At 36.4% G+C, this 15,080-nt stretch overlaps 1 protein-coding gene across 5 annotated transcripts in view; it reads left to right on the top strand.

Annotated features, from left to right (window-relative positions):
- Positions 1-15,080, top strand: part of TFDP1 (transcription factor Dp-1) — a 37,791-nt gene that overhangs the window by 1,961 nt on the left and 20,750 nt on the right. For all 5 annotated transcript variants that reach the window (XM_030466630.1, XM_030466625.1, XM_030466653.1 and 2 more), the window contains exon 3: positions 11,194-11,260. In XM_030466630.1, the coding sequence (XP_030322490.1) occupies positions 11,194-11,260 (67 nt within the window). The remainder of the gene's footprint in view (positions 1-11,193; positions 11,261-15,080) is intronic.

The following is a 15,080-nucleotide window of genomic DNA, read 5'->3' as shown; positions in this document are numbered from 1 at the left end:
TGAAACCTCATTTATTCTTGTTGATCATCAAGCATAAGCTATGTTTTCTTGTAGATATTCCAGCATAAAAGAGCTTCAGATCTGCAGCCATTTTTTTCAGAGTAGTTTAAATCTTAAGAATTCGTTAGGCTTATAGAGGCACTTGAGCCATTGCCATTATGTGTATTCACACTGAACAGGGAAACAACTTGGTTCACAGTTGCAATTACAAAAGCCCAACAAATACTGTTATGATGGGGTTGTCATTGCCTGCTCTTGTCAACTAGCATTGCCTTTCTTCTGTTCGGGGAGGCATCAAATATTCAAGGGAGTGAAGATGGTTCCGCCTCCATATGTGTTCATTGTTTTGTCTCTGTCTACCAAAAGGTGCTGGTTAGTGTCTGTAAAAGCAGGTTTTGGGGACTTCATGGAAGAATTCTATTGCCAATTATGCTAAAGTTAGTGATTTTGATGCTGTGGCCTTCCTCTTGAACCATGTTTGCACTACACCCATTGTAGTATAAAAATTGTGTACTTAAGCCATAACTCACTGTTAATATCTAATATAATTGGGCTTTCATAATTCCTTATTGAAAGTAAGACAAGCTATTCAAATGAGAATGTATCTCACCTGCAAAAAAACCCCCCTAAACCCCAACAATATACAAGCTAAAGAAAAACTGCGCAATTCAAATTCTTGAAGGTGAATTTACAAGCTGTTGTAGCCTTCAAATAGTGAGAATTACCATGAAATAGTGATTGACAATTAATCCTACAGCAAATTTTAGTAGTTTAGAAGCAACTGAAAAACATCCTAATGCACAGAGCAGCAACCACAACTACGTAGTCACTCAAAGCTTGCCTGGAAGAGATAAGGGTGGCCAAGTACGTGAGAGATAGCAGAGTTCAGGGAATGAAAGGCCACATAGGCGGGAAGAAAATCGAAGAGGAATGTTAGACTAGGATATGAAATTGAAACGATTGAAAGTAACTGAGGTACTAAAGTACAGTTTAGTATTGGCGTTTGGGAGGGAGATTAACTGAGTGAAGAACTAGTAGCACCTGTAAATACAGATTAATATCCTAGAAGAGCTATGGGAGAAGAATGATAGTAAGACGTTAAAGAACGAGTCTCATTTTTGAAAGATTCACCTCAAGAAATGAGAGCAGTTAAGGGAAGAATAGCATACTTGATAATAAACTTAAGAAATGGCAGAAGCTGGTGCAGCTAGGAAGAGAAATTTACTTTCAGTATTATAAATACAAGAATTAGTAAGCTGAATTTGGAAAAATAAAAATCTAGGTCAGGTTTTAGGTAAAATTTTAGGTGTGCTTGAGCACCGGAACAGGGTATGAAATCTTAATTGAAGGATGGTCTAACCTGTTCTTAAAAACCTCTACACATACTTAATCATGCCTCAGGGAGGAAAGGTGAACTGCTTACCTTTTTGCAGACTATTACATATGCACCATTACATGATGTCTAAAACGTGTAGTGAATGCTGGGAAATTTAAATTTCCTTGGCTGATTATGGGCCTTATTAGGTTTGATTTAATGCTAGAAAATGGAGATACTAATCGGTATAATGGGTTTTCAGAAGGGAAGAGAATTCTTTCCGTATTTTGTATTTGAAATACAGGTTCTTTTCCTACCAAAATGATAGAATTAATCATGTTAGAGACAGTATCACTAAATTACTGGTCACTGAAACTATGAAGACCTGCTCTGCTGTAAATCTAAACAGTCTGTCATAGAAATATTGCTGTGATTAATGTCCTGTAGTTCTGCCATGTCACCTATCAAGTACACTGCGAGAGGTAGTGGTGAAAGAGACAGCATAGTTGATGAATGCCCCCACCTCTTCCTTCCTTTTTTCTTAGCAAAGCTGAGATGCCTAAACTGTGGTAAGGACTGTGCTTCTTCTTGTCTGGGCTGCAGTGGGCATTTACGTGGCCAAGCATGCTCCAGTCTGGGAACACAGGCTCAGTGTGTCCCCACTTCTAGTTGGTGCTGCTGGGGCCATTGCTTGTGCTGGTAACAGCACTGCAGAAGAGGAAGGTGTGGAACCAGAGCTCTACAAGACAACATGCTCCTACTTAACCCTTCCTCCCACCTGCTGCAGGAGAGTACTTTACTTGCTCACTTCCAACTCTTCTTATACCTCTTTATAATAGCTATGATTTGAGAAGACCTGGTTTAAAAGTAAAATACTTGTAAAAGTTTTCAGACTGAGAGTTAACTGGGTAAATGAATGTATGGGGAGTATGATGGAGAATACTGTCAAACCCAATCAAATGTTTTTATAAAGGATTAAATACAAAAGTGCTGATCAAGTAAGCTGACAAGAAAATGGTTATGAGCTATTTCACCCAAGTCTAAATTCTGTTAAATATTACTTTAAAATTTATTCCTCTAATGCTTTTCAGAGTGTGTAATAAAGAGAAAATAAGCAGCAAAGAACTGACTTCTTTGGCAGAACACTTTCATTTTCTCTGCAGTGGTCAGAAAGCTATGAAGGGGAAAAAACATGTATTTGTATGAAGCACCTTAATTAAGAGCCTGCAGGTGGAGTTGAAGAGCATAATGATAAGTGATGTTATAGCTGGCTAAGTTGAAAAATAGTAATGGAAAATGAGAAATAGCTTGTGATGGTTAAAGTATCTGTGAGTATATCAATTTTTAGCTTGAAAAATTATGTAAAAGGTAGGGGATCTGGAGTGCAATAAATGTAAAGGGGAAAAAAAAGAAGCAAACTCATTTTCCAGTGTGTTCTGGTAACAGTAATGAGCATAGCTGTTTTTGGTTTTATGTAAGTGAACATTGTGTGGCTCTGAGAAGCAATTCTAACAGCAACAGGCAGATTTGCCACAGAATGTCAGATTTGATTCAGCAGATCTTGATTACTAGAAAGACTTTTAATGTAATTTAAAGAAACAATGAAAGGCAAACATGCATGGATGAGAGAACATCCCATTGCAGTATCTCAAGGATTTTTGTAACTTGGGGATGGGATCATGTCAGTGGCTGAATGACAAGTTAATTGAGGTCAGTAGAATTGGGTACAGTTTGACATGTACATTTGCACTGTATGAAAAGTTTCTTTGTCTGGGACAGATAGTAATCACATGCAGTCAGTCTCTAGAAACTCCAAATCAGGCAGTATTCCTCTTTCTAGTTGATGAGAATAGTTCTCTTAAGATTTTGAGCCTACTGTAAACTTCCACTGCTTACAAATCTGACACCTTCCAGGTAAGAGCTGGAGGATCAAAACTGGCCCACCAAGGTACTTAGCTTCCTTCTGCTGCTCGTTTTATTCATGGCATTAATAGTTGGGTGGGCAGTATGGTTCCCTAAGTGGAATTTTGACATGACCATCCTCAGCATGCTGAAAACCAAGCAGGATGCAGCATCAAAAAAAGGAGCAGGAGTTGTGGTAGCAAGAAGTAAATTTGGTAACCTAATTTTTTGTCTTCCAAGTCACAGTTTAAGACTGAGGACTACTTCCAGGCCAGTATATATTGAGACTTATCTGTAAATTAAGAGCATAAATACTTTTTTAGTATCAATGGTTAACACCTTCCACCATTGGAGTACCAGCTTCTGTAGCGTAGCTGAAGATCAGACTTGCAGTGTGACCCTGGTTCACCTCTCCGTTAGTTCTTCTGCTGAGGCCTCTCGAACAGCTGTAAAGAAGATTGTGGCTCTTTCCTGTAAGATCCACTGATAAACAGAAGAGAAGAAGTAGGAGTTGCTTGCAGGAATTTGGTCTTCTAAAAGGATAGTGCAACGTGTGCTGTTATTGTGAATATTTAGGAGAGAGGAAGGGGATGATGGACACCAGGAACAAGTGAGGTTCCTTCTGATCTGGAAAATTATGTGTATCAAAAAAGATGCATTACATAAATGAAATAATCTATATAGTAGTAGTTGCTTATGATTGTTTCAGTTATTCACCATTATTGCATGAAATGTTTCCAGCCATTAAAATAACCCCAGTTATGAAGAGCATGCAGATGAAAACTCATCTGGTATTTCACAAACTTTTAAAATGGACACACCACTGTTAACCTTCAGAATTTCTCACAGACTAAAGTATCTTTCTTAAGACCTATTTATCTGGAAAGCTCATGGCATTTTTCTGTTTCGTAGGTTGCTGATAGCAGCACTGGCTTTGGAAACACTCATTCTAAAATTATATTTTTAACTTATTATTTTTAAATTGTGTTCTATTCTATCTTACTGTTTTTTGTTATCTTTTGCTCAGATTAGTTTATGAGGATTTCTTCTCTTGATCCCTGGTTTGTGTAAAACTAACATGGTGCAGTTTTGCCTGTGGATCTAGCTTTGCAAAGGAAGCCCTGTACATGTGTAAATTTGAGGCCAGGGTGAAAGAAATTCTGCCTGCACAAAGTTCAGCACCTGATCTAAAATAACTCTTTAAGACATCCCAGAATGTAGGGATTAACATTGATGGCTTATTTTAATTAAAAATTCAGAATATATTCATGTGTGTAGCTTAGTTCAGTGAATTAGTTTCACAGTATTAGTAAATTGCTCAAAGAATACTTAAAACCCCCATAAATTAGGTTTTTAGTGCAACTTGACTGGGTAGGTCAATAAGTCTGCTCAGTTTGGCGAGAGAAGTAGATCTGTGTTTCTGCATATTAATTTTACCAGAACACCAGAAAAATTGTAGTTTTTGATAGCTTTCATGTGGTGCTTCTTCATCAGTCTCGAGCAGCAAGTCTTTGTGGTCTGAAAAAGTTGCGTTTAGGATTGAATAAAAAACGGGCCTAGTGAAAATAGGAAAGACATTTTTGATCTTTTTTTTACATGATGCACTTTCAGTGCCTAGAAAGTGTTAAACTCTTCAAAATGTATTTTTGGACTTCCATAAAATACAGCATGTGTTTCTCCTTTTATGTTTATTTTTGGTTATGTACTGGGAATTTCATTGAGGTGAGCTTGAAGTTAGGTCTTCAGTGGGTCTCAAGTGGTTCATGCATCTTTTTTGATTCCATTTTAGTTCAGCACTTCTTGGTAGCTTGATCTATTTTTATTTACTTTTGTTGAGTTCCAGCCTGGTCAGAAGTTTGCAAACTGAAGATCAAATAGTAGTATGCAGCCAGGTCTTTTACAAAGGCACCACAGTCAAATGTTATTTTTTTTTAATATGCCTTCTATTAGAAGGCAGAAGGAAAACCATCTTTAAGCTATTCTTTATACATTCTGAATACACAGTAAGAATTTCCCTTTTCCCCCCCATGTTGGCAGAAAATGGCAACTTAGAAGTTGCCCATTACCTCGACATTTTGAGTAAATAAAGCATTTTCTTGTAGAATGTGCATATTTAACTTTATTCACTGTAGGTGTCAGTTAATAGTGGCTCTATATAAGTACATATTTGCAGTATTACTGAGTAAATACACTGCTGACAAGACTCTAAACAAAAATGGAGGTTTTAAAAGTAGAGTTATATTAGGGGTCACCTATTTTAGTGTTTATATTTACTTGTTTGGATATCATTTAGTGGAGATTTATTGTAGCAAATTACAAGTGAGAGGGAAAATGGGACCATCTTTATTAAACGTTGTGTCGAAGTTGGTCTCAGACAGGTAGGAGATAATTTCAAAAGTGGACAGTAGTGCATCTCGCCCAAAATGCTGCTGGCTTCTTGTGTTGTGTTACATTTGCCTAAGCATCCCAATATTGTATTAATGCTTATGCAGACTTGCTTGAAAATTACGTTGTGGGCTTCTGTAGCCTTAAAAGACACTGATAAAGAGGCTGGTGAAGCTGATGGTTTCAGAATGAATCCTGTTTATCATTACTTGTTGCTTTCACCTGTGGTTCAGGTGCTGTTGAATAAACTGCTGTAAAAATTAGATTTGGCTGGACAAACAGTTTATTAAGGTAAAATCTAGAACAGCATCAGAAGGTTGTGCAAGTTGCTGCTCTTGTTAATGCCCTGCAATTTTGCAAGGATTATATCACTTGGCAATTGAAATAATAATGTAAAAAACAGCACAGTTGGATGGTTTTATTTAACCTGTGTTATTTTTGATCTGAGTGGTGCCTTAACTGGATTACTATCTGACTCATCTTTAAAGTCTATTCTTCACTTATTTTTTTGCTGAATTCTAGAGTTGTTGCTCTGTTTAGAGAGAGCAGCCAAGAAAGCTGGTGGCCTTGACATACTCTTCATTCTGTGTATACTCAGTGTCCAACTTGAGTGAAGTATCAGTGGAGCCCCTATTCAGACCGAAGATTGACAATACTGAACTGAGCTATGATACTGTATGTCGGTTTTATTTTCACAATTGTGTGTGATCCAAATCTTTAATATCTAGTGCTTTGATTATGCCTTGCTAGTTAAGGTGCTAGTAATTTGATTATAACTTTTGGAAAGGTCATTTCTATGGAATAAATAGCTCATTTCTGAGTGGTTGACAATCTTCAAGATGATGCTGTGATCTGAGGATCTGGTATGATCGTTTCAGAAGAAGGCTACTGACACCTTCAGTAAAATAATGTCTGAGAATTTTGCAGCCTTTGTGAATACCTTTAGACAGCAGATGCAATCTCCTGATGCCTTTGTCAAGCTCTGGGAGTACTTTTCCTTCCTGGTTGAAATTTTTATTCTGTCTTCACTGCTTCTTGCCAGATGTATTTTGAACTTCTGAATCCTAGTTTATTTAGTCTTTCAGTCATCGTTTAGAATAGATTGTATTCACCTTTCCTATTGCTATGTTCTTCCCTCCCCAGGAGATCAGATCTCCTTGTCCATTAATAAGATCACTTTTAGGTTTTGTTGTCAAGCCCAGTCCTGTGCCTCAGTCTAGTGGGCTTAATCTCCTGTTAGCAACTGAAAATTTCTATTCTGAGAAATAACTTTTGGCAAATAGCACTGTTTCCATTTATCTCTACCCCTTTTGCTCTTATTGCAGCTCTTTTTTAGGGAGTATACTTAAAATGGGCTAGCTACCCAGAAGCAAGATAGAGGTATTGCACCCTTCTGTTCCCCATATTTACTTATCTCAGGGTGCTGGGGGGATCTTCCTCTTCGGTTAAGCCTGATAGACATAGCACGTGTACTTATTCAGTCTCATTTTGGTTAAACTTCCCTGGTCATGCTTTTATACATTCCCAGTCCTTCCGTCTAAATTCACCTTGAATCTTTATTTTACTTTAAAGGTTTATGGAATAATTTTATGCTAATTTTTATTAAGAAGTTGAGTTGCAAGTGTTGAAATGATACTTTTGCTGTAAAGGTATTAAGCTTCTAGTTCATAACTTCAGAGACCACAAATACTGGCTTTTAAAGTAAGACACTGAAACTATTCTATGATATTCTCATGAAGGTGTTTTTTAGATTAGTGACATCTGCGTTTTTAGCAAATTTGTCTTCAGATTAACTTTAGTTCCAAAAAAAGGGTATTTCCCAATTTACTGACTTACAAGCTAGGGCACTTGTGCTTTTCAGCTTTTACTCGTAAACAAAACAACAGAGTTCCCAGTCATTATGACTGCTGATGATCTCATAGCATGCCAAAGCTACTCTCAGTTGCATTTTTGATATGTTTAGCCCATCAGTTGATTTCTTTAGGAGGTCTGAATGATGTGATGGGACAAAGCCTAGGGAATTCCACTTGGGATTTCCACTGCAGCATGGCTTCCACAATTAAAATTAACAGATTTAGTAATTTGTCCAATGGTGTTTAACCTTCTTTATCTGATCTGTGGAAAGGAAATCATAATTTATTGCAGTTTGGATGCTATGTTATGTGTCAAAAGCTGTCTTTTAAAGTCATTGTTGACTTTGCTGTAACATGAAGAGGATGAAGGGTGTTTCTCTGTGTGTTGACAGTTTAGGATAAAGGATGCATCTTTATCTGTTGACCATTTAGGATACTAGGAGTTTCTTTATACAGCCATGGAGAAATATACAAAGCCAGTGTGTCTTTGAAGAGGAAAGCAATGGTAAACTGTGAAGTTGCACACACTTTGTAAGCTTTCAGAGTCGAATATTAAAAGCATATTATTTAAAACAGCCCTGGTGTTATCACCAAAAAGAAGTAACCCATCTTGAAATTGAGACTCATGAGAGGATAAAAAGAAAATGTGGGATAAAAAACCCCAAAAACCATTATCAGGTGGAAAAAAAAAATCAGATTACCTTGTTACAAGTAGCTTGATAAGACCTGAAAACTACATGTATTTTCCCATCAGAAAGCAGAATTTTATTTTTGTCTAAACCCTAACCTTGACAGAAGGTTACTTTTCCACTGGGGAGAAGCACATACTTCTTGCTGGCGAGTGTTTTTTGTTGGTTTTGTTTATTGTTGATCTGTGACTATGATATACCTAATGGGAGCCATGGTCACATTTTTCTCAATTTTCTCTCTTTCTTTTGGCCACGGCAGTATGCTAGATAGGTACTGATCTCTTCAAAATAACTTGGCTTGAAAAATATCTGGGATTTCTTCAAAATACATGTGGAGAGATTTTATTTTATTGTATTATATTTTATTTTATTTTGGCTAGTGTTCCTTTTTTTTTTAACAGACCCCAGAATACTGTATGGGATGGGAGTTTTGCTTTTCAGTTTTCTCTCACCAAGAGCTGGTATCTGTGACTGAGTAGACTCAAAATTGGTGATAAATTTTTTTAACCTTAGACTTGAATAGTGTATCCAGAAGTGTGAAGACCATACTGAGGCTGGAATAACAGAATTTTCACTAGAAATGAGTTTTCATTTTGAATAATAGCAGCTGGGGTGGTATTTGCTCTGGGATTTGGTGGTATTCTTTCCAGCTAGTTTTCTTGGAGTCTTTCCTAGACGTACTCTTATGAATGAGCTTAGTATTTACCAGCCATCTTAACTGCTAGAGCTGAACTTCTAATAAGATACTGATGTGGAAAGGTGGTGGAACTGTAACTGCAGTAATCTTCATCAGTATTGTGGTTCCTGAGGACATTTTTCTTGTTCAATCATTACTGTTCTTTGATTTTTCCCAGATTGTATTAAATGTAGTGGTTTTCCTAAATGTTCTCCAGTTCTTCAGTGACTTGTGTCATTTCAGTCAAACAAAAGCATGGCCATGTAGCACTAACCTGACCTTTCGTAATGGTACGTTAGATTGTAGCTTTTTGAGTTGCATATAGCTTTGTGTATTATTTTTCACTGTATGTTTTTATTTGGTATTCTCATAGCTTGAAGCTTATGAGATTATTTGGTACTGTGGTATGGTAGTTGTTTGAATACTTACAAATAAAATGAATTAATAGAAATGGTTATATTGTGAGACTGTTCTACTTAAAAAAAAATAAAATTAGGAAGGGACCAATAAGTAACAGATTACAGAATTGCCTAATTTGCTAGTTACTGAAATAATGATTTGCATTTAAAACTAATTTTCTGATTATCACATCTTAAATATTTGGGTTTGGTTTATCAGTGTAACTAATGTGAACTTGATGCAAATTTGATTTTCCATATTAAACTAATGAATTAATTTAACAATTCAAAAATACTAGATAAAAAGAAGTTCAAAATTATTAAATTAATGTGCTTCTAAAATCAATTAGAGATTAACCCAGCCATTTGCTTGGCTGGTCCATGCGTTACAAACTCAATATTAAGTGTCTTTCCAGTGTCATTGATCCTCATGGGAAAAAAAGAGAATTTGCAGGAGCCCTTGAGTACAAGGCCTTCTATTTCTGTTGTTGAATAGAAGAAAGCTAGTACTTCATATAAAGAAATTATGACACTTCCTGTGTGGTTTAACAGTCTTGTGAAACTGAGGTAGAACGGGAGCATAACACCCAGAATTCATCTTCATGTAGTACATGAGTTCCGGTTTGGGAATGTCGCAGAATGTAGCTCTAGTAACATGTGCATGATACTGATTTCATGTTGGTGAGTACCTTCTTTCTTTGAAAGTGTCTTACACAGTCTGTTGCCCTTCTGAATTACGTAGTAAGTGTGAAGGTTTTCGATACTTTTGGGGAGGAAAATTGGCAGAATAGAAGAGAGAATTGCTACAGTATCTTCATTCTACCCATCAGTTTTGCTGTCTCCTTACCTGGGTTTTCTTTTGTGCCCCATATCGTCATCACTGCCATGCCATTAGCCATTAGCCACTGCTCTTTATGCTTCACTCAGCAATATTTCTTTTGCTCTGTTCCCAGCCTGGCCCCCCTCCCTTTTCATTAAGGAAAGTTTGCTGTTTTTTGAAGTTTGCCGTCTAAAGAAGTCATTGCTGTCATACACCTGGATAATAACAGCACCACAGCATCCTCTAGTGGCTTGCTCGGTTTGGTGAACCTCTTAAAAATCCCAAGTAGGGGGTTGTAGATAGACTTTTAGTGGAAAATCTTTGCTGCTGACTGCATGCACACCACTTCAATGTCTCTTGAAGTTCAGCAGCAGCCTGCAGATACTGACTGTTCATAAAATGCAGATAGGGACTTCTCAGCCTCTGTAAAGCCCCTTGCTGTAGCTATGATTAACTGTGAGTGTTGACTTTGCAGTTCCTTCTAAATGGAAACATCCTCTTACTATTTTTTCACAACTGTTTTGTATGGAGATACCAAGGAATTGGTGCATCAAGTGTTTTTGATCCAAAAATTAATAGTATTTTAAAAACAATAACTTCTGGGAGCTTTCTCAGAGTATGGTCATAACCTTGTACATAATCCTATAGCTCTTTCACTTACGAGCTTTATATTCTGATCTTTAGAAAATAATAAAAAGCTCAAGGTGTTTCTTCTTAATGTCTTTTTTTTCCTGAATCAGGTGTCTTAAAGCATTCTCTACCACCTCTATTTTTTTGCTGTAATATTGGTAACTTCTGTGTGTGGGTAGGCAAGTAGTATCAACACAGAGAAAGGTATAGTCCCAGTTGTCACTGCTCCTCATTAGAATGATGTTCAGCTCTTTGTTAAACTGTACACTATGAGAGTTTAATAAGGACACAAAAGAGCAAGGTAGGAGTATACAGATTGTCTGCTTGTGTTTTAAGAATATGTTACTTTTAAAACCAAGATTTTAAAGTTTGTCAAATACTATGCCACAAGCAGTGCCATTAAATAGTGGCAGATTTGTGACAAAATGTGAGTGGTAGCAGTAGAGACTTCCGGTATGATTTCTTCCATGCTTAACAATAAAAGGCTGTGTTTGTAAATCTAATAAAAGTTACTTTCTTTAACAGGCTGGACTAATTGAAGCCAATGGAGAGCTTAAGGTGTTTATAGACCAAAACCTAAGTCCTGGAAAAGGTAAGGATACAATTTTTAGTAGACTTTCTTGATTTTTAACTGTTGAGCTTATTACTGATTTTAAACTACTTTTTAACATATTTTTTGTAAGGGTATTTTTAACTTGTTTCTTCCATAATCAGCAAGCAAACTGTGGATTTTCTTTTGTTTGTAAACTGCATGTGAATTTCAGTGGTGGTTTATCATACCATATGAGATTTTCTTGGTAGCATAGCTTGTGTTCAAGTATAAATCCAGGTTAGTCTAAAACATCTTCTGGGGTAGTGTGTTGTAGCAAGGGAGAAAAATACCTGAGTCTAGCAGTTTGAAGTGGGTTATGACAGTTTTTATGATAGTGCATCCACACTGCTACAAACCTATCTGAAAGAATACTTTGAATGAAAGAATACATTGAACAAACCAGTTTTGGACTTGGCAGATATCCCACTGTGCATGTGTGATACTGTAATGTAATGAAGCAGTTTAATAAAACACAGTCTGTAATAATCAAATTGAATTTGATACGTAGGCTCAAAAACTAAGAATCGGAACATTTGGAAAGTTGTGTTGTACTTTACAATTAGCATAGTTACATACACAAGTACCACCCAGTTCCAAACATGTGCTTCTGGACAGCTATGTTTTATAACATCTTCTGTTTATGCTCTATGTGAAAATTAGATTTTTGTCCCCTGTATTCTCACGGGAAGGCATTTTCTGTGGTGAGATTGTACACCTATGCTATGATTTCCAGTTAAGTATCTTCTTGCCACTTTATGCTTTTTGCTGCTGCTGGTGTTGGTTTTCAGCTGAATAGCTTTCACTAGTGTGTTTCCCTACTTGTTATTTAATAAATAACAGTTATACATAACTGTGTTTACAGTCTTCAGTTTGACAGGTCAGGTAGTCACTGTGTCTTAGATTCCTCTTCAGATGAGCTCTTTGTCCTCTGGATTTTCCTTATTGCCATTCTTTAGCCTGTTTTACTGTTTTCATCAACTTTCTTCAATGCAAGTGGTAAAAAAAGTATCTAGGACTCAAGGGTGAAGTGCTGGTCATATCAGTACTTTTTTTGTATAACACCATGTTTGTGGTTCGCAGCCATCTCACAACAGATTTTGGTGAAATGACCATTTTCCTTTGTTGTTGGTTCCAGATGATGACACTCTGGTTTATTCTTGTGTGTGACAGATAAACTCTCAGATAAACCTCTAGTCCAGTTCAGGTGAACTCAATTACTATTATTGCCCCAGTTTTTTATATGCCATTTCAAGAAACCCCTTTAAGTATTTAGTTTCACAACATGCAGAATTTCTAATTTCCATTACCACCACTTTAACAATTTTTCTGGGTACATGAAGTATTTTATTGGTGTTTCAGTAGGCTCTTAACTGGTCCATGTGTATATTTGTAAATAAAGTCCCACACCCCTGAACAAAAGAAGTGTAGATTACTTGATCCTTAACAGCTGTACCACTTTCCCTACCCACAATGGGCAGGTTTTTTGTTCTAGGTAAATACTTACCAGGATATTCTATAGCAATGTAGCCTCCTGTGTCTAGACTCTGTTACAACCAGAAGATAGCTAGTCAAAACAAACAGCAAGAATTGGAAATGTGCATCTTCCATTATTACATAGCTCTTAAAGTAAAATTGGACAAAAAAGAGGCCATTTAATTGCTTGTAGAATTTCTAAAATAAATTCGAGTAATTAAATAGTTGATTATAGGTCTGCTGCAGAGTCAAGCTCTATTTTCAGTGTACACCACCATGAATAATACAGGCAAACTAAGCTGTCCTCAGTTAATTTCTGCACTTCATTGCTTTTAGGGGAGTTTTATAAGTTAATGGACAGCAACTGATTCATATTGTTGAGGAGAAACAACTGATCATTCAATGTTTCTTGTATCTAGCTTGTCTGTGTTTTGCATGTAGGCTCTGTATAAGTAGTCTTAATAAGAGTTTAAAACAAATGTTTTGTTACTTAATATTCAGCTATGCATCAGAATTTATTCACTAAAGTAGTACTTGGTTTCTCTTGCTGCATTTTCATAGTTTTAGGTTTTTTGTGTAGTCTTTAAATGTTAGAATTTTAAATGCAACTACTTATACAAAAGTACTGCATTCTTTCTAAGAGTAGCTGGCTACATTACATGCCATTATATCAGAAAGTCCAGTCCTTTGCTGTCTTGCTAACTAAATTAATGCAAACTTGCCACTTCATTCACTTTCCATGTTTCCAGCCATTTGTGAACAGAGGAGCAGCTCAGTTGTCAGAGAAGTAAAGGTATTACAGGAGTGGTAGAGGACAAAAAAATTACTTGTCTGCTGGATCACAACAACATGCTTGCAAAAATCAGCCTGGGAGAAAGAGCAGTGTATTTTTCTTGAGCTAGTTCTGTGACACTTGATCAAAGGTCTATAAAGTGCATATGGGACTAAGTGATAGGTCTATCAGTCAACTATGAAAGATAATCAAAAGTGTACTTCTATGGCTAAACCAGGTTAATATGCTACAGTTCTTACTGCCTGAACAGTGCTGCACACAATAGCCTGTGAATGGACTTCTGTAAATTTTTAAACTTCACTGGCATGAACGGTGAAAAGGGGGTAACACTCCCTGCTATGCTGAACAGTTATCCTGCACAATCTCTTCCTCAAAACTTTCTAAAGCTGTAGAATTCTAGGGAGTTATTTCTGCATGCAAGTTCTGTCCTTACTTCATTCCCTGATTATTCCTCTGTCAGACATGGGTTACCAACCTAGACAGACTTTTACTTCAACAAGTGGAGACATGGTTCTGACTAATTTCCTTGGGAGAGACTGATCTCAGCCGTGAACTCCAGATTTTATTTATAATCAGAAACAATATTTATATTTCACATGTCAAGTGAAGGAAAACTAAGTGCAGACAAACAGTAATTTATAGCTCTGCTCCTTTTCTGGCAAGAATAAAAAGGATAAATCGCTTTATCAAGGACAGAATAAGAGAGCAGTTTATTTATAGAGCAAAATTACAAATTGATTCCTTGGTTGTTGGGCAAGGATAATCTCGTTTGGATATTTGAATTTTTATTTTACTTTGTTTCCATTCTGGGGGAAAAAAATTGTTAATTCCTGTATTTGTTTTAGAATATTCACCTGGGTAATTGCTTAAACCTGAAATTGCTAAAATTCACACGTTACATGGATTTAGAGTGATAATTATAATCAGAATTAAACTTGAGGGTTAGAAAAGATGTACAGGTTGGCGAGTGAGAGAGAATTTTTTATAGATGCTGATCCAGTAAAACTTCCTGAAGTTTGTGTCCTCTAAAATCTATTTGGCAGCTTGAGAAACTTAGGAAACTTGCTGTTCAGGAAGCGTTTCAGTTTGAATAAAACTTGGTCCTTGGTATTGTCAGTGTTAATACTTAAGTATTAAATAGAACATTGTTCAGTTCTCATCCTGCCGCTTGCTTTTAAAGATACTGGAGTGAAGGAAATAATTTGCTTCAGATGAGTCCAAGGGAAAAGATAACCGATGATACTTAATGCTGTATTGAAGTTAAAGCTCTTAATTTGAAAATTTCAGAAAGAAAATTTTTATCTGGTCATGCCAGTAGGTGGCATTATTGGTACATAACCGGCAAATCCCTGTAAAAGATGTCTTTAGCTCCTTTCACCCTTTACACTTTAAAAATGTGATTTTGCATTTCATGAGCATAAAGAACTTCGGGTTTGTTTTCATTACAAATTTGGTCAAATATATGAATTTTTAGTCTGTATTTAGGCTCTTACATTTTTACACTGTCTAATGTTAATATTGTCTTGTGTTTTTTTTATTTGCATGACAAGAAAC

Source organism: Calypte anna, chromosome 1 (assembly GCF_003957555.1).
Source record: "Calypte anna isolate BGI_N300 chromosome 1, bCalAnn1_v1.p, whole genome shotgun sequence".
NCBI classification, from domain to species: domain Eukaryota; kingdom Metazoa; phylum Chordata; class Aves; order Apodiformes; family Trochilidae; genus Calypte; species Calypte anna.
The sequence above is the reverse complement of the archived record's forward strand: the minus strand, read 5'-3'. Positions and strand labels throughout refer to the sequence as shown.